General features: G+C 39.4%; 3 protein-coding genes across 3 annotated transcripts; all 3 read left to right on the forward strand.

The window, feature by feature from the left end:
* Positions 1-6,007: 6,007 nt before the first annotated feature.
* Positions 6,008-8,232, forward strand: LOC311496055 (mannose-binding protein C-like; the record flags this gene model as incomplete). The annotated part of the gene is made up of 4 exons (XM_084555794.1): positions 6,008-6,092; positions 6,222-6,335; positions 6,904-6,969; positions 7,314-8,232. 4 exons carry the CDS (start codon positions 6,008-6,010, stop codon positions 7,694-7,696), a joined length of 648 nt encoding a protein of 215 aa, XP_084411920.1. The 3' UTR covers positions 7,697-8,232.
* Positions 8,233-8,255: 23 nt separating this feature from the next.
* LOC311496054 (mannose-binding protein C-like) lies at positions 8,256-11,523 on the forward strand. Its single transcript, XM_084555793.1, has 5 exons — positions 8,256-8,551; positions 8,905-9,094; positions 9,258-9,332; positions 9,933-9,998; positions 10,336-11,523. The coding sequence occupies exons 2-5, from the start codon at positions 8,920-8,922 to the stop codon at positions 10,716-10,718; spliced, it is 699 nt and encodes a 232-aa protein (XP_084411919.1). The 5' UTR covers positions 8,256-8,551; positions 8,905-8,919; the 3' UTR covers positions 10,719-11,523.
* A 403-nt stretch (positions 11,524-11,926) lies between these two features.
* Positions 11,927-18,010, forward strand: LOC311495365 (phospholipase A2 inhibitor subunit A-like). The gene is made up of 5 exons (XM_084554783.1): positions 11,927-12,325; positions 12,627-12,807; positions 13,098-13,181; positions 13,681-13,737; positions 17,004-18,010. Exons 2-5 carry the CDS (start codon positions 12,642-12,644, stop codon positions 17,384-17,386), a joined length of 690 nt encoding a protein of 229 aa, XP_084410909.1. The 5' UTR covers positions 11,927-12,325; positions 12,627-12,641; the 3' UTR covers positions 17,387-18,010.
* The last annotated feature ends 1,862 nt before the right edge of the window (positions 18,011-19,872 follow it).

Genomic DNA, 19,872 nt, shown 5'->3' on the forward strand with positions numbered 1-19,872 from the left:
TTGACAGGCACCCTGACAGGAGCACAGCTCTTCATCCAGAAATGTGTGGTGAGTCCACATCCTGTTTAGGTACTTATTACATTTATTCTGTAATATTACTTGCAGAATATCATTTCTAAAGACTGACCCAGAACCAGTTCCTTGTATTCATTCATTAAACCCAAGGGTGTTTCACTGTAGTTATGTGAGTGTGGGCAAAGCAAATGCTGAGAACTTTATAGCACAAATCCTTCACTCCTCCTGGAACTGTCAACTTACCGTGGTGGAGGAGGAATTTGAGTGCCCAAGGGCAGTGTTTTTCAACCTTTTTTGAGCCAGGGTACTTTTTTTTTTTTATTTTTTATTTTTTTTATTGAAAGGCACACCACCAACCGAAAATGTTAAAAAAAATGAAACTCTGTAGCCTACATTAACAATATAAAGTCATTCTTGTCAAAGTGTCTTGACTAGGAATCAAATAAACACAAAGAAAAAAGTCTTATATATATATATATATATACATATATACACACACACACACACACACAGATGGATATATATACACAGACACTTGACAATGGCATATTATTTGCAGATAATAATCAATTTGTTTTCAAAAAATGTTTTTTAGATCAATTAGGTGAAATTGCATAATTTCCCATGGCACACCTGACGATCTCTCACGGCACACTAGTGTGCCACGGCACAGTGGTTGAAAAACACTGCCCTAGGGGCTATGCAGTCTGGAGCTTTTTGCCTCTGGTAGGGTCTCCCAAGGCAGATTGGCCAGACAAAGAGTTGTTTGGAAGACCCTTAATGGAGGGTTACTGGGGCCCCACCCTGGAGCCAGGCCTGGGGCTGGAGCCCAGCCCAAACTGGAGACATGTGGGCTCACCACCTGCAGGAGGAGCGTGAAGGGTCCGGTGCAGTGTGGATTGGACAGCAGACCAAGGCGGGGGCCTTCTCCTTGGTCTACTCAAACCCTTTCTGCCTCGGGCTGACTGCTCTCATCTTCTCTGTCAAGGTTTTAAATTTCTTAGATGTACGTCTTTCAAGTGCCAAACCTCTGTTATCTATTTAAAAATGAGTAAAAAAGAGTAACATCTTACAATCAAATCAGACCAGGTGGTCTACCTGAGTACTGCCACATAACAACATATAAATAACTTAACAACCTTCACTGAGACCACGACATTCAGAGGAAGGACATACAGAATGCCGAGGAATATTCTTATCTAAGATTTTACATATTAGGCTTAAGCAAATGATTTAGTTACAAATATTCCTGGTAAAAAAATAAATAAATTTAGAGACAAACAATTACAAACTGAATAATCTGGAGAGTAGACGGGTTAGAAAAAGAGTAATGTTAATGAAACCGTAAATATGAAAGGAGAAATTGAGTGAAGAGAGAGAAATGACTGCATTGGTCATTTTAAGAACCCTTTACCCTTAAATATAACTATGAATACTCTTTGAAAATCAGCTTTTTGTTTTTAATTACAGGCCAGAGACCAGAAGATAACAGGAGATCTGGAAGGTGTCCGACACTACGGCTCCACTGCTCGCTGCCTCAACATCAGTGCCAGTTATTATATTGATTGTCTTCAGTGTTCTGGCAGATGAGTCCAGTGACACGTATAGTTCATACAATCACTGTAATAGACACAGTTACAATAACCCTTATGGATGCTAAATATCACAAATGTGGTAAGACTTGCTGTCTGCTGTGGCTCTGATTCTTTTCTGCTCTGTGCTCAGGCTTACCCTCAAGCAAAAAGTTTGTTATAAAATTGAAAGCTGTCGATAAAGATGTTTGTATCCTAAATGTTTGGAATATTCTTCTGTTTTTTCCTACATTTGAACAATAACTTAACAGGGACACTAAAAACCAAAATATAAAGCACTACGAAATGACTAGTTTGCTTGCTCTTGGTTAAATATTGAACAAATTTTGAAATCTACAATTTTAATTTAAAAGGCCTACTGCATATATATATATATATATATATATATATATATATATATATATTTTATTTTTTTTTATTTTTTTTTTATTTATTTTTTTTTTAGTGGGTTTTATTTATTTTTGCCTTAAGCTGATGAATCCTGTAATGTTTTCGCATTACGCTCGCCAATGGGAAATGGTGTGGGGTGAAGAAATAAACACACTGCTTTCCCGTTCACTCATCGGAATTACGACATTTTTGGCAATGCAACAAAACCCACACATTTGCCAACACATGAACACATTCTGTCTGTTAACGTGCTCTCCTCATAATCCTCACAAATTTGTCCCATGTTTTCATTCAGGTTGAAATACACAATTCCTCCTTAGCAAATTTGTTTTAGCAGACATGTGAACTGGGTTAGTAAAGTTGGAAAATACGAACCACAAAAATGAGTCAAACAGTAGCACATGCCGAGCAGACTACAAATAACAAGCTCACTCATTTTCTCAGTTTAGTGTAGACTATCAACGTTAAAAAAGGGAAACGGTTAGGGGTACAAGTCCAAACACACTACTTTTTCATTCAGTCTTTAAGAGGTCTGTGCGAGACATCTATGCTACGTAACAACTCCACGCGTCAAATTTGTAGATATGTGGTCATAAACTACTGCAGCTGACTTGTCAGTAAAATTATGTATTATTATACTGACAAATGTTTTGCCAATCCATCCAGGGAATGTAGAGTAATTTCAAGGGTTTAGTGAAAATTTTGACCTGATGGTGGCGCTTGAGGAAGAATCAGGTAACCACTGCAGTTATTAGAATTCAAAGTGGTAGCTGATCACATGTCTAGATGCTTTCTGTAAAGCGCCAGAAGTGGTCTACCATCTGGCACTGGCTTCTTTGACATTCATGTGATGGTAAATGTGCAACGGAAATTCCCTACACATTATTCCACCACTTACTTGCAATATCAGCTTCAGTGATTTAACTTAATACCATAAGTGAAAGAAACTGTTAAAATGATTCTGATTCAAATTCAGCTGTAACACAATAAAATATATTTTTTATATGTGGGATCTTTTTATTTTTTTTTTTATTTTATTTTATGGTTGGACTTTCTTAAATGGGTTTATTTCTTACGTGTTAGGCTTAAGCGTGTAGGCAACCTCTTGCTCCCCTGATGGGAAATCGTGAGGGGTGAAGAAATGAACACACTGTTTTCCCGTTCACTGTCTGTATTAAGACATTTTTAACAATGCAACAAAAAACACACATTTGCAACACATGACCACATTCTGTCTGTTAATACACTCTCTTCATATTTATACATTTGTCTCAGCTTTTTTCTAAATTAAACCAGGATTGCCAGCTGAAATAGATTAGCTTTCCTCATTCTCGTTCCATCATGGGGTGTTGTGGTGTAGTTTGACAAGGGGTTTAAAGCCTGCAGTGGGGACTTCTTTCTAACAGAATGGCAGCAAATTGTCCAGGTTCTGAAGGGTTATATAAAATAGTTGTCAGTAATTTACCAACACTTGTCCATACTTTTTACATACTGTAAATACTGTCTACTCTCACATTCAAGCCAAAAACTGAAGGAGATCCAAGTAACAATGTGTCCATACTCAGTAAAGAATAAACCTTTCATAATAACAACACCTGATGATTTGTCATCGGGTGCCACTATTAAAGCAAACTTTTATGTTTTTGTCTGAGGTCTGCAGGCAAGTAAAGTTGTCCTTTGCTTGTTAACTATCCAGCACTTTCTTTCTCTGATTTTCTAGTGTGTCTTTGGTATTTTATAGTCATATTGAATTTCTTTTAGCTGTTCACATATGGAGCCTGCGGGACGACCTGGGTCAGTTGTAATCTGTGGACAAGGAGATTACTTTTTTATATGCATCACAGTACTGGAGTACTGGCAATATATCATATATAACATCTACATATTACATCATTACATAGCAGGAATGAGTAGAACATCATGTAAGTATAGTTTTTCCACTCTAGAATGTTAAAGGTCTATACACATACACATGTGGTGGACACAAAATGATAATAACCTGCACATTGCTGCCAGATATGTACAGTTTCCTGTTCAATAACTATAAAGGAGCATTGTATCAAATCAGTGCATGTGAGAGGTGACTAATTGCGATAGCATTTAATCTACTTTATGTGTGCTTCACCTGAGGCAAGTGTATCAAATTTATTTTCTGTGGGAAAATGTATGACATATGATATTTGTATGTTCCTCAGCCAGTTGTACCGTAAATATTCAGGGTCACAGAATCCACAGACAAATTCACAGACGTTTGTGCAGTGAATATAAAAAAATTAAAGCTAATTTAAGCTTTAGCATATGAATTTTCTGAAAATGTCCCGTCTGCTTCAAAGTGCCACGTTTTAGATTCATAAAAGCCATGGCAGTAAAGTGAGATAGACTGGAGTCATTAGATTTTACAATATGGGAGAGTTTCTCAGAAGGCATGTTGTGCAAAGTTGTGAAGTTGTGTGTGAAATCTGTTGATTGCATAGACTCAGTAGGTTGCAGAGTGGCTCTAGGCAGGTGGAGCAGTCTGGCTGGGAACTGGAGAGTTCATTGAGGGCTGGCTTGGCACAAGAGGTAAGTGGACACAAAAGGACACAGTTTAAATACAGGCTGACAGGAACTCAGAACAACTCAGAAACCTGATGTGTTTTCTGCTGCTGGGGTGCAATATGTTGAGAAACACACGAAACTAAGGAAACTTAAGTGTGATAGCTTCATAATTTCAATCAAAACTCTGGTGTCATAAAAAGGACTCTGTTCTCAGGTGGACATGGAGTCTCTGGTTCTCTTTTGTGTGTCCGTATCCATATTATTCCACTGCTATTTGTTTCCTCTGGGCTGGACCTCTCATATGTTTAACCTGGAACTATTTTCTCTCTATTTGCATTCTGGGGGAAAATGTATGATGTATGATATTTTTTCTATTCCTGTTCCTCAGCCAGTTGCTTGGAAGAGCGCACTGTAAATATTCAAGGATATAACAAATAACGATAAGCTGACAAAGCTGATAAATCAATAGATTAGATTAGATTCAACTTTATTGTCATTACACATGTTCAGGTACAGAGCAATGAAATGCAGTTTATCATCTAACCAGATGTACAATAGGCAGTAAGTGCACGTGGCATAAATAGTGTGGTATATAAGTACTATGGTACATGTTGTTTTTACAGTATATGGACAATATTTACAGATCAGAATCCATGTACAGGTAAGACCATATATACAGGTGAATGAGCAGGATACACACAATGATTGAATGAAGTACTATAAACAGATGGATTTGTTCGTTAAATGTGAGTAGACTATAAACAGGAACTATAATTTACAATAAAGGAGATGGGCAGATGATAAATTAGACGATACGAAATACAGATTAAGTGAACAATTACACAGTGCATAAACAATAAGCAGTAGCTACCTAATGTTACTAAACTAGTGCTATATTTGGTACATAGTACTGTGCAAACAGATTGTTTAAAGTGTGCATGTGCAGAGCAGTCCAGTAGTGGAGTGGTGATGGTGTTTAAGTCTTTGGTCAGTGAGGGAATGAGGAGTTAAGGGGTGTGAGTGAATTAATGATACATACAGTTAATACATGAGTTGCTTCAGGGTCAAATCACTCACACATTACATAATTCCTTTTTTTGTTCTTTCCCCTATTTTCTTTAACAGTTTTGTTTGGAAACAAGCAGCACGTTTCATAGATAATTCCTGTTTAGTATCTGACTTGCTTTCTTATATTAACACTAGGTTGACATTACACATGCCCTATGAATCAGAGAGATGTCAATAATTTTATGTTGCAAGATGGAAACAGTTTTCCCCTCTTACTGTCTAAACTACTTCACCTGGAGACTGTAAATATGAAAATGACCAACTATATTTTCTATAGATTCTGCGCTGAGAAGATGAAGCTCTGTCTCCTATTCTTCATCCTTTGCCTGATGGTTCCTACTGGCTGCAGGGAAACTCTTTGTGATCTCAAATGTGAGAGAGGGGAGCCAGGACCACCGGGACCAATGGGACCACCAGGAGAACGAGGACAACCAGGACCACAAGGACCACAAGGACCACGTGGACAACCTGGATTCCCAGGTGAAGGAGGTAGCTTCTGCCACGTCTGTTTTTCTGACAAAGTCACGTTGATTTGCATTACATTTTTCTTTTATAAGAAAAACCAAGTGAGTCCTTTACAGGTCTTTACTTGCTCTTGTTTGAACCCTGTGTATCTAGGGCGACCAGGAATACCTGGATCACCTGGATCACCTGGTCCATCTGGAGCACGTGGACCAGCTGGACGACCTGGACCACAGGGAGTACCTGGACCAGTTGTAATGTGTGGACGAGGTTATTACTTTTGCATTCATTCACTCATCTTCTGTAATAGCTTGTCCTGTGAAGGGTCACAGGGGTATCTGTAGCCTACCCCAGCTGTCATCAGGCAAGAGGCAGGGTACACCCCGGACAGGTCGCCAATCTATCGCAGGGAGTTATTACATTTGTAGCACTTCAATGTAGTTCCAATAAATAATGTGATATATCATGATTTTATTATAATATTAACTAATTGTGAAATAATATTATATAATTATATAAGTTTATCGATTTTATGAGTGTAAGTTTTTCCCTTTGTTGATGTGCACTAGATAGATGACCACATAGTGCAATGTTGATTCAATAAGAAGGGACATCATACTTTTGGCATGTGGTTCGCCAACTCTGTGGTTAGTGGACAACCCACTTTATCACCTGAATTACAGTAATCATGAGTGGTATTGGTCACAGTGAGAACAAACTTAACTTAAACTTAAAGTCTGAACAAATAGAAATGCAGTTGTTAATAAGATTAGTATGTATTGCTGTGAGTTACAGCTAAATGCAATTTTGTTAACTGTACTTTCTTTGCTTAATCCAGACCTCTATGATTCTATTGAACGGGACATTCAGTATTTAAAGAACACCACTGCTAAGTTAGACCTGGGTAAGTATTTACTTGTTTGCTCCACCTGTCTTTATTAGTATGAAAAAAATGATGAACATTATGAGTAAAAAAAAATAACATTTACCCATGGAGCCTACACTTTTGCCTTATTTGGATGAAGACAAAATTCTGTTTTAGTGTAGACAACATTATTATGGGATAGTCAATCGATGAACATCCAAAAAAGAATCCTAAATATTTCTAACTATTTATATTGGAACTCAGACCGAGTGTGTAATGTAGCTCGTGTGTTTAAGTGGACATGACTTTGTGTTTCAGCACAACCAAAACAAACTGTGTAACTTCATGATGCATTCCTAATTTGTTGCATGCCTTTGTTTCAGCTATAAACTTTGACTTTGTCCGGAAAGTCAATCAGAAATACTTTGTGTCCAACAAGGAGAGAGGCTCTTTCTCCAAGGCTGTAGAGTTCTGCTCCCAACGAGGCTTAGAGCTGGCCCTGCCCAAGGATGAGGAGGAGAACAGCATACTGACTCAAGTGTTTGACAATGTCAACAAAATGATCTGGATCAGCGTCAGCAATCAAAAGTCAGAGGGGAACTTTAAGGCTGATATGAAGAACCGACCTCTGACCTTCACCAAATGGGGAGAAGGACAGCCAGACAAATCCATCCAGGATACAGGCTGCACCATGCTGACAGAAAACGGCGTCTGGAGAGTGACACGTGAATGTTCCCTGAATGCTCACATCATTTGTCAGTTCTAGAAAGGTCTTGTGTGCCGTGCAGTGACTTCAAGATCTCACAAAGGCTGCACTCTCATTGATAAGGGTATTAGAAGGAATCCTCTTAATGTTCTTAGAAATATTACTTACTACTTACTACTACCAGTTACTACTAAAAATATCTGAAACACAATTCATGCTTAATGCCTAAACATGATTTCACTTTCAGCATGGTATTGTTGCACAGACATTTTCTCATATCAAACACTGTTTAACTATACAGCCCTGATATTAAAGAAAGGATGTTATACATGTATAGCAGCACTGAATGGACTGAGCCACAGTAAATATTTTAGCAGTGAAGTAGTTTGAAGTAGTTTCATTCAACACTTTTGTTTCATTCTGTTTAATTGGGACTGTAGCTAGTCCTGCATACTTGCAGCTAGAAACATGGCAATAAAGTCAAAATATTAATCATGTTTAGAAGATGTGGACAATAATTTTTACTGTGTTATATAGCAGGGTCCAGACTGAACTTTCATTGAACGCTTTTAGCTGTGACATACAGGCAGACCCACTTTTTATACAAGTCCTTCATCATTTTCATTACAAAGTCAGTTCATTTTCTATTTAAAAAAGCAAGGGCTCTGGAAAGAGGCGGAAAAACATTTAAAAACATTCATCACTGCAGTCGGCGGCATCAGTCCAAAAAAGAGGGAGGGTGTTGGATTCAGATCATCTTCTTTTCTGTAATAAAGTTCACATGAGACTTTGCATCTGTTGTTTACTTTGGTCCACATCCCTCACACTCTACATGAGTTCTACATTGAGTTCTCTGTCATTTGTCTTTGGAGGTAAGAACAAGACACATTCTGCAGATCACCCCTCGTTTATACGGTGAGTCCTTTTCTCTGTGTCACTATTTTGTTCTCGATTTAGGGTTATTAGTCCCCTGCAAAAAACGTCTAGTGCTGTGAAATACATCGTAAAATAAAGAAGTGCAACTTGCATTTATAGCATTAAATTTAACGTGTAGGTTTTACATGCATTTAGGTGGTAGTGGAGTTGTTTGGAATATAAGCAGACTCCACATTCATAAATATGTGCATGGAAAATCTACATCAAATGCATAGATGACATGGTATATTATTGTTCCTGTTTTTCAATGTGCACTTACTCAATAGTTGAAGATAATGCTAAATATATTTCTGTATATGGGAAACCCGTGCTATATTTCATATGAATTTCAGACCTGTACTGAGAAGATGAGGTGGCTTCTCTTATCCTGCATCCTCTGCCTGATGGCTTCTATAGGCTACAGTCAGCCTACATGTCTGCCTGGTCTCAAAGGAGAGAAAGGAGACAGAGGATTGCCTGGGTTTCAAGGGCCTCGTGGAATAGTTGGACATCCTGGTGTTCCTGGAATCCCAGGAAGAAAAGGTCAAAAAGATGGGCATTGTCATCTTCACCAAAACAATGTTTCAATGAATATTATTTCTGACCAAGCTTCAGCCATATTTTAGAAATGTATGCACTTTTTTTTTTTTTTTTTTTTTTTTTGCACATCCCTTTAATTTGCTTACTGTGGTTCCTCACTCTTCAGGGGATCCGGGAATGATGGGAATGGATGGACCACCTGGGATACCTGGACCACCTGGACCTCATGTATTATGCGAAGGTAAGGTCCTTTCAATGGTCTCACTATATTTCAGGCTGGACAATATCAGTCGAGTCATGCGCATGATGAATGTGGAGTTAAATGTAACGGTGCAATGTGAATAGAAACATATCCATTTAAGTAGAAACAAGTCATGAAAAGTGTATGTCAGACTCACTGGTCTGTTTTGAGGAGAACAACATACACATTTTAACCAGGGACGACAGACAGACCTTGAATCTGGAGTTTTGGACCATTAATGGGTCGTCTGAGTACCAAAACAACAGGTGGGTTAATCTGAGCAAATTCCTTTAATTACAGTTGAGTTTTGGGTTGTTAACAGGCCATAGTCAGACACGTTTCCGATGGGTACCAGCCACAAATATTCCTATTGACAGGAATCCTTCACTCCTCACCAGTTATTTAGAACTGAAGATACCATATGGATGAGTGGGGAAACGTTAACAAGACAGCTCAACCCATCCAGTTGCTTTTGTTTTAGTGTTGTGTTCAGATATGCTCAGATAGCCGATAAAACTCATTGTTGAAGTTGCATATGTATACATGTGGAATCCATATTGTTGCAATAACTGCTAACAAAACTTGATCTGTTCAATCCAGATTTTGCTTTTTCAAAGTGCCCCGATCTCAAAGCCATGGAGGACAGCCTTGCAAAGTTAGAGCTGGGTAAGAATCCTCATCAAGGGAACATGAATGTTACAACATAAACTGTGCTTTTTCTGCACATTATGTGTGTATTACCTGATAAACATGGGATCTCTGTTGAAATTGTTTCTATACGCTCTGTCCAGGAATGTGAAATTGATAATTGGGTTTCTAAAGTTGATTGTCATTCTTTGTTCTTTTTTCTAAATGTCAGAAATATGCAGTAGAAATGGAAGAACTGATGCTGTTTTCTTGACACACTGGATAAGATTACTTCATAACATTAAATTAGTTTACTTTCCACGTTTTAATTTGTTAATTCATAATTTGTTTCATTGTGCTTTTTTTTTTTCTTCAGCTGTAAACTTTGACTTTGTCCGGAGTGTCGGTCAGAAATACTTTGTGTCCAACAAGGAGAGAGGCTCTTTCTCCAAAGCTGTAGAGTTCTGCTCCCAACGAGGCTTAGAGCTGGCCCTGCCCAAGGATGAGGAGGAGAACAGCATACTGACTCAAGTGTTTGACGATGTCAACAAAATGATCTGGATCAGCGTCAGCAATCAAAAGTCAGAGGGGAACTTTGAGGCTGATATGAAGAACCGACCTCTGACTTTCACCAAATGGGGAGAAGGACAGCCAGACAAATCCATCCAGGATACAGGCTGCACCATGCTGACAGAAAACGGCGTCTGGAGAGTGACACGTGAATGTTCCCTGAATGCTCACATCATTTGTCAGTTCTAGAAAGGTCACTTTTGCTTTATGGAAAAAGTATTGTTTGTCTAAACTTTTGATTAAGGAAGTGATGAATTCCATTACTCAAGTGCTAAATGCTAAATTTTCTTTGAGGAAACACTTTTCAAAAGATATTATACATGTACAGCAGCATACTATTTCAAATTTAACAGTTTTTTTCCCACTGTTCTTTGCGTATATTGTCATATCATCAGCTCAGATATTTACATGCTCATAACTGCAATCTGTCATTACTATTGCTGCATAAATATATTCCTATACTGCAATCACTGCAGATGAAAATATATCTATGCCACATTAAATGGATACAGCAATAAAACTGACTCATGTCTTTAATTCCTTTATCTGAAGTGAGAAAAAAAAGATTTTGGTTTGGCACAAGACTGATTATCCGCATGTTTAACAGAGGCAGAAAATTCAAGCAACATGAATAACAAATGCAACTAATCATGCCTTCTGCCATCAATTAATATGATTTATATTCATTGATCATGTAAAATGTCAGAAAAAGCCTCTTACTGTGATGAACTAATTGTTTCTGATCTAGAAAATGGTTGAATTTAAGACTTACTTTTGGTTTTTCCTTTGAGAGCTCTGTTTCTAATAATAAAACCACTATCCTGAATATAGAGAAGGAAATATTCACAGACTCTAAGATATATTAAAACCATCATATGTGTATATCTTATTTTTACTGAAGTAAAGCTTAAAAATGCATATATGCTAATATATCAGTTTTTGTCTCAGGTGACAGGTGACCATCAGGTTTTAATATCAAAAAGCTGCAGTGTGGTACGTGAATTTCCATCTGAACGTGCCAGATTTTCAACATTAACAATTTGTAATAATCTAAAAACACCCCATCAGTCCTTTAGAACTGAAGAAGCTACTCGATGCGTGCCGAAACATCTTCAAGAAACTCTATAAGCCCAGTTGTCTTTTTTAAATATTTTTGGCTGTACCATGACCTGGATGACAGAGAACCTTCACAGACAATATGAAAACATGTTTTTCACCATTATATAGTGTTTTTGTTTTGTTTTTTCATATCAGCCACATCTGTGAAATACACCCTTCCTGTCCTCTGGATATTGCATCCTAGACGCTGCTCAAAACATCCCAAAACTGAAACATCTCTCTGGCCATAGTTTTCACACACTTTTCCACACAGATCTTGGCAGAGGACATTTATAATGAGTCGAGCAATGTTCCTGGTCCCCTTGAGCAAACTCTCAAACTCTCCCTCCTCATTCTCTTAGTGAGGTCAGCTTTGGGTGGTTCACTGTCGCTCATAGCAACACATCAGGGTCACATAAAAACGCCAGGGTTGGGGTTTGGGAAAGATACTGAAAATCAATCAACATTTTAGATATTTTTTTGTCACTACGCCCTTTGGATCTGTCCAAAAAGAGAGGGAGCGTTTTGGATTCGGATCATCATCTTTCGTGTAACAGAGCTCACATGAGACTTAGCATCTGTTGTTTACTTTGGACCAAATCTCTCACACTCTACATGAGTTCTACCAAATATCTCAGTCATTTTACTTCGGAGGTAGTGAAGAAGCAGGACACCCAGCAGTTCGCCCAAGCTTTACAGTGAGTTGATTTCTATTTATAATTGCTTTGTGTTATTGCGACATTTTAACTTAAAATGCATGACACTTATTATTATTTAAAGTACTGCAAATTATATACTTATTCTGGATTTTAGCTAATACAGTAGTCAATAAATACCTAAAATTCCATGTCCCCTATTCTACATTTTAAGACACTGGAAATCAAAGGTGACATAGAGTCAGAAGTGAATGTTTTCAGTTAATTTCAGGTTATTAATTGTTGCAATGTATGACGAAATATGTCTGATACCACGTACTGTAAATGACTAACTACATTTCAGCACTGCGCAGAGAAGATGAGGATGTTTCTCTCATTCTCCGTCCTCTGCCTGATGACTTCTACTGGCTACAGTCAGTTTCAAGGTCCCCCTGGCCCTAAAGGCGACAGAGGAGATATAGGAATCCCTGGGCTTCCTGGGGCACCTGGCTTGGCTGGTAACATAGGAAATTCAGGTGTAAAAGGTCAGTGTTGAAACTACTATTTTGCTACCTTAATATATTATTTCTGATAGTACCCCAGTTGTCTTTTCATTTAATTCTGGCCTTGTTGGACAGAGAGATGATGGGGCTCATCATGTTATTATGTCATTATGTGCAATCCTGCAATCCCCTAACATCCCCCAATTACACCCTTCTTATATAAAAAATTCAAGCAAATAATTAAGGCTTATGAACTGGTATGATCTGTCTTCTGTGGCTGCTACAGTAAAGTGCCCATGGACAAATTGTCTTTTTCCATGCTCTGGTCAAAGGTATGATGGGAGATACTGGACCTTATGGACCACCTGGAGAACCTGGAAAAATGGGAAAACTCGGAGAGTGTGAAAGATGTGAAGGTAATGTATTTATAGTATCTATGTTGTAGACTCATACTGCATTCAAACTGTGAAAGACAAAAGCTACGTCACAGTCACCTACATTATCACTGGGTCGCTGTTGAAGTTTTGCTGAATCACAACATTGTTGCTCGCATCATTTGAAACAAATGCATGTGATTGGCTGACACTTCACAGAAGAAAAGAAAAATTTGGAACCAGCTCATCTTTGATATGTGACAGTAACTGTTTGCTGTCAACTTGTTTATTGCAATGGAGCATGCAACAGTTATGCAATCTTTACAAATGTCAGTGTTTATTTTTATTGTTTAGCGCAATGTCATTTCAGTCCAGACTGACAAAACACAGTACAGAGTATGTGTATGAAACTTTTATCCCTTTGTTATTGTGTAATGTGGAACTATTGAAAATATTCTTTTAGAGCAGAAGAGAAAACAAAAAGGCAACTATATAAAGATCAAATAAACCTTTTTTTCTGGATGTATTCTGTTTGATGCAGATCCCTTTAGCCGGGCACTCCAAACCTTAACGGAGAGGATGGCCAAAGTCAAGCAGGGTAGGTATCTTACTGAAACACTATAGTATCCTTTTTGTTGAGTGTTATGTTAAGACCGCAAAGCTTGGATGATGAGACATATACAAAGGTAAATGATAGAAATGATTATTTTAAAAAATGATTAGTTAAAAAAGGCACTTGAGACAGTGACTCTTTAGAGCAAGGGTGTCAAACTCATTTTAGTGCAGGGGTCACATACAGCCCAATTTGATCTCAAGCAGAATTCATTAAAGCGTTCATTACATTTAATGAACTATCCTTTTACAAAAAAATTTATAAGCAACCTGAAAATTTTTTATTAAAAAAAAGGTGCAATTTTGGCACATTGCTGCCATCTACAGTTTAGTTCTGATTCTCAAGCCGAAATTATGCTTCCGCGTTGACACAGCGCGTCCGTGCGTACGGACCTATTAAGCCGAATTTATGCTTCCGCGTTGACACAGTGCGTCCGTGCGTACGGACCTATTGCGGACCTATTGCGTCCTTGCGGACCCCCGTGCGTCCTACGCAAGGGCCAGACGCGCACCTCCCAAAAATCCTTGACGCGCGTCGAGGCGACGCAACAGCAACGCAGCAGCAACGCAGCGGCATTGGCTGTGATTGGTCCGCTAACTACATCCGCTGGAGACCGCTTTTCCGGTTTCCACTCATAAACATAATTGTCTCCTTTGTCGTGCCCTAATTTGCAATAGAAGTATTTCTTCCTCTGCTTGAATAATTTGGAGCTCCAACGCCAGTCTCTCTGTCTCGGAGTCCATCGTTCACTGTGACTACGGCAAAAGCCGGAAGGTAAATAACGAGGCGAGATAGTCGCAAGAGTGTCGGTCGGTCGGTCACAAAAAACCATAGCGCCCTCTACCGGTGTGGCATGCATTTCGACACGTAAACCCCACGCAGAACCATCACGGTCTCACACTGCGTCCAAGCAACTGCGTGGCCATTGCGTGACCATTGCGTGACCATTGCGTGATCACTACGCGGAAGCATAATTCAACCTTTACGGACCTATTGCGTCCTTGCGGACCCCCGTGCGTCCTACGCAAGGGCCAGACGCGCACCTCCCAAAAATCCTCGACGCGCGTGGAGGCGACGCAACAGCAACGCAGCAGCAACGCAGCGGCATTGGCTGTGATTGGTCCGCTAACTACATCCGCTGGAGACCGCTTTTCCGGTTTCCACTCATAAACATAATTGTCTCCTTTGTCGTGCCCTAATTTGCAATAGAAGTATTTCTTCCTCTGCTTGAATAATTTGGAGCTCCAACGCCAGACTCTCTGTCTCGGTGTCCATCGTTCACTGTGACTACGGCAAAAGCCGGAAGGTAAATAACGAGGCGAGATAGTCACAAGAGTGTCGGTCGGTCGGTCACAAAAAACCATAGCGCCCTCTACCGGTGTGGCATGCATTTCGACACGTAAACCCCACGCAGAACCATCACGGTCTCACACTGCGTCCAAGCAACTGCGTGGCCATTGCGTGACCATTGCGTGACCATTGCGTGATCACTACGCAGAAGCATAATTCAACCTTCAGTGTTGTGTTTTGTCTGTAAGCAGTGTGACCTCTAGTGGACAAACTAGGAATAGAAGCCAATTTTTTTGAAAATTTTCCAGTTAACCTCTTGTCATTTTTTCATTTTCTTCTTCTTCCTCCTCCCTTTCCTCCTTCCTCTTTTGTCCCCTCTTCCCTCTCCTTTTTCTACTCTCTGTTCTTTTCCTCCTCCTTCCCAGTTTGTTCTCCTTCTCCTTCTCCTTCTCCTTCTCAATCCTCTTCTACTCCTACTCCTCCTCTTCCTCCTCCCCTTCTTCTTCTTTTCACCTTCCCCTCATATTTGTCTCTTCCTCCTCTTCCTTCTTCTACTCTTCCTTCTTCTTGTCCTGCTCCTCATCCCCTTCCTGCTTCTTCTCCTCTTCCTCCTGTGTAACTTCATACTGCAGGGCCATACAGGACCCTCTGGGGGCCCAGTTCTGGCCCGTGGGCTGCACGTTTGACGCCCCTGCTTTAGAGCAACACAGAGTCAATTTTATCTTTGAGACCTCACTGAGAGCTTTACCAGAAACATTCAGCAGGCTGTGCTAATCCTGCTATGAGCCAGGTGGTCAATTAGTTGTTGTGAATTAGAGTCGGTTGTGTTGTCTGCAGCGAGATTAAAATGCTGTCTTTGCGAAATCTACAATTGAAACTGAGTGTGACCAGTGGCAACAGAGCGAACTAAATTAAGACATCATCCATTCACTTGCCAGTTCATGAGGTACAAATACCAAGTCATTCTGATATAGTCCTGTACTAAATTTGGCTTCATGGAGGTCCTTCCTTATGGTGTTCAGCATCAAAATAACCAAGAGAGCTAGTGCAATTAAGTTCTATTGTGTTGCATCGAATTACCACATTGTTACGCTGTTTCAACATAAACTGAAGATTTTAACAGCCATGAAGGGGGATCTTGTGTAATACTGCAATTTGTTGTTACAAATGTACCTAATGTTTTACCAGATGAGTGTACACAGTACAGGTAAAGAATAAAATGAGTCTATGTGGATGGTAAATGATCATAACTTTTCCAGAAACTTTTTGGTTTTACGTTTGCTGCATAATTACTCTGGTCCATGAGCATTAAAGGTCACATATTTCACCACTTTTTAACAAGTTAAACACAGTCAAACACAAGCCTCACGCGTCCCCAAAATGTGTTGTGCAAGCTTCAGCTCAACATAAGGCACTGCTAATTTATTCTGTCTTGCCAGTATAGCCCTGGTATTGGTCTGTAGCTATATACGGCCCTTTCTGTGAATTGTTGACACAGACAAGGTTCAGCCATAGGCACGTGAACCAGAATAAGGAGAGACCCCTACAGAGGCAACACCGCTGAGAGTACGACAAGGCATTTCTGAGTGGCTAGTTGATGTCTGGTATAACATTTTGGCTAGTTGTGAGCATTGCTATGATATTTCGTTTGCTGACTGCCTCTAACTTTAGTGTTCTCAGCTACAGCTGTGTTCACCAACCAGGAGAAGTGTTGATCCTTCTGTGAGGTCCTACGAGAAACATTCATGGCTCATTCCAACACGCAAAATTGAAAATATTGGAACATGTAGATGTGTGAAAGTACACTGAGCTGAAATAATTTCTAATATTTTAATGTCAAAGGAATAATAAATACAAACTTGAGCATGGGGGCCAAGGTGGCAAAACTAGATTGTGTTTTTTAAAAAAACAAATGGTTTCATTTGTTCATTTGTTACTGATGTTCTGCCTTGTGTTTTCAGCTATGAACTATGACTTTGCCCGGAAAGTTGGTCAGAAATACTTTGTGTCCAACAAGGAGAGAGGCTCTTTCTCCAAGGCTGTAGAGTTCTGCTCCCAACGAGGCTTAGAGCTGGCCCTGCCCCAGAACGAAGAGGAGAACAGCATACTGACTCAAGTGTTTGATGATGTCAACAAAATGATCTGGATCGGCGTCAGCAATCAAAAGTCAGAGGGGAACTTTGAGGCTGATATGAAGAATCGACCTCTGACTTTCACCAAATGGGGAGAAGGACAGCCAGACAAATCCATCCAGGATACAGGCTGCACCATGCTGACAGAAAACAGCGTCTGGAGAGTGACACGTGAATGTTCCCTGAATGCTCACATCATTTGTCAGTTCTAGAAAGGTCTTGTATCCCATTCAGTTATTGTTGTAATGCTACCGTTCCTAAACATTTTCATTTATCTATCTCCCAATTTCTGTTTTATACTATACTACTATACAATATACTATATACTATACTAACAATAAAAGCAAAAAATTATAAGAATACCTGACTTTGAAAGGTTTACATAGTAAATCATACAATGATGTCTAATTTCTTTCATTTATTTTAGACTGAAGATACATTTTCCTCCATTTGTGGTTGAACTGCAAGAGCTAGGCTCATCATGTCTTAAGTTTTTCTTTCTCCGTCATGTGTCGGACTCATCAGACAGATTTTGCAAGATGATTGTTTAATCAGGAATTGCTCTCATCTTTTATCTTTGAAAACCTTATCAGCCATTTAGTTTAGAAGTCAAGGAAGTGTGCCACTCCACCATAACCTGATGTTACGTAAATTTTTAAGTTAGTGTTGCTGATCGGTCAGCTCACTGATCATATTGCATCTTTAGTGGTGTAAAATTCAGCACAAGGGATATACAGAATGAAACAAAGGTTTCTAACCCGTTTTTATTTTGTTTGTTTATTTTTCTTTGTGCTTGATTTCTTGAAAACAGAACAAACTGCTGTGGATTGATGCAGGGGTGGAGCAGCAATTTTAAAAGTGTGTGTGGGGGGGGGGGGGGGGGGGGTTCTAGGGGTAGCACATGAGCACTGCAACCGCCTTTGGCCCCTGTTTCAGTCTCCAAAACTAATGCAATGCATTTCTAGATTTTCTTCATCAGGATATGCAAATAATGCCTGGACTTCCCTTCCTCATCCCACATAAAGAACTCAATGTTAATAATCCTGAACATGGAAGTGTTGAAATATTTTATGTAAACTTAGAACAAACCTCTACAGCCTTGATTTTGATGAGGAAACATTCATTTCTTTTGTTGTTCTTTAATCTGCTTTTTATTAATTATTTCACATATATTTTGTTGTTCTAATCTGTTTTAACTAATCTTTCATCCTAGCCTTTATTGTACTCTATATTATTATTTTATTCCTCTTATTATTTAAGATTTTAATAGTTTTATTACATTTCATTGTCTTCATTTCTATTCTTTTCTAGTTTCTGAGAGCAGTTGATGTAGTGGATTTTCTTCATTGAAAAGAAAGTCTTAAGCTCCAACAAATACCTTTAAGTTACGTAAATGAACACCTGCAAGAATATGTACTATACAATTGAATTAGTGCATTTTTGGATTGACAGCTTTCTGTTTCCCTCCTGTCACCTAATTACATGACAGCTTGAGTGGAAAAATAAGTCAATCTTCTGCTGCCTTTCCTTTTTGGCATTCATAACAAAAATAATAATGCTTGCAAAACTTTGCATTAACTTTGTTTGCCACCTGGCTTGCTTAATAGTTTCGTTATTTACAGAGAAAATTCGACATTATTAACTAGTTAAATTACCGTTTCATACCTCTGCTCTGTTCGCTGTCTGCTGCTGCGAGTGACGGGTCGGCGTTTAAGTTGCCGGGCGGCCGGGACTAGTGGGTTTGGTCAAATGACTGTGATTGGTTGGATGGCTGTCAGTCAAGCTAACTGCCTAGGGGACTGAGGTGCGCTCCGTTTCAGTACACTGGCACACAGCCAGGGCGGGCAAACGGTTTAATACCTTACCAAAAAGTGTGTGTGTGTGTGTGTGGGTGGGGTGAAATCAGCTTGTTGAAAAAGTGGGGGTGTTGCAACACCCCCATCCCCCACGGGTGTGACGCACATGGATTGATGAGATAACGAGTCCGGTGAGAAGCACGGCAATTTTCCCATAGATTTTTATAGTCTTCTTTAGAGGAGTCGCCCTCTGCTGGACATTTAAATGTATTCACGCTTAAACCACTTCCACAATGTCTTCACTTTTCATGTGCTGACTGTGTTTCCGCGGTGGAGACGAGTAGAAGTGTAACACGTGGGCACAACAACCGAGCTGTACTATAGACAAACTAAGAGGTAACCCAACATTCTCTGATATTTTTGTTAAAACCTTCGTTTTCGTTCATTCGTCTCCGTCACAGCAGAGTGGCGCAGCGGAAGCGTGCTGGGCCCATAACCCAGAGGTCGATGGATCGAAACCATCCTCTGCTAATTTTGTCCTTTCGTTTTTCGTTTTTCAGATTAGAAACTGAAATTAGATGTCATGTAATATGGTGGCCTTCTTATGTAAGTCGTATTTATTTCGTCTTTAGATAACATTTTTCCTTGTTTTAACAAAACATATGCACAAAACATACAACAGGGAGGACTGGGGGCCTGTCCGAATAAGGGGGCCGGCCATTCATCATCCAGTTCAACATGACAGCAGTAGCTGGTGGGTCGCCATCACCATGGGAATAATCCAGTGTGTTAATGTGTGATTAGTGATTAGGGAGTTGGGGCTGCAGAGAAGAAAGGACAAGAGGGAGAAGCAAACAAATGAATTAAACATATAACAGATGATGTATGCACAATATTCAAAG

Source organism: Chelon labrosus, assembly GCF_963514085.1.
Source record: "Chelon labrosus genome assembly, chromosome: 11".
Taxonomy (NCBI): Eukaryota; Metazoa; Chordata; class Actinopteri; order Mugiliformes; family Mugilidae; genus Chelon; species Chelon labrosus.

Bases quoted from the DNA above. Each gene is read 5' to 3' on its own strand.
- LOC311495365 (XM_084554783.1), top strand. From the start codon at position 12,642: ATGAGGATGTTTCTCTCATTCTCCGTCCTCTGCCTGATGACTTCTACT. The intron at 13,182-13,680 runs GTAATGTATTTA...TGTTTGATGCAG, and splicing joins AGAGTGTGAAAGATGTGAAG to ATCCCTTTAGCCGGGCACTC. The intron at 13,738-17,003 runs GTAGGTATCTTA...TTGTGTTTTCAG, and splicing joins GATGGCCAAAGTCAAGCAGG to CTATGAACTATGACTTTGCC.
- LOC311496054 (XM_084555793.1), top strand. From the start codon at position 8,920: ATGAGGTGGCTTCTCTTATCCTGCATCCTCTGCCTGATGGCTTCTATA. The intron at 9,333-9,932 runs GTAAGGTCCTTT...TGTTCAATCCAG, and splicing joins ACCTCATGTATTATGCGAAG to ATTTTGCTTTTTCAAAGTGC. The intron at 9,999-10,335 runs GTAAGAATCCTC...TTTTTTCTTCAG, and splicing joins CCTTGCAAAGTTAGAGCTGG to CTGTAAACTTTGACTTTGTC.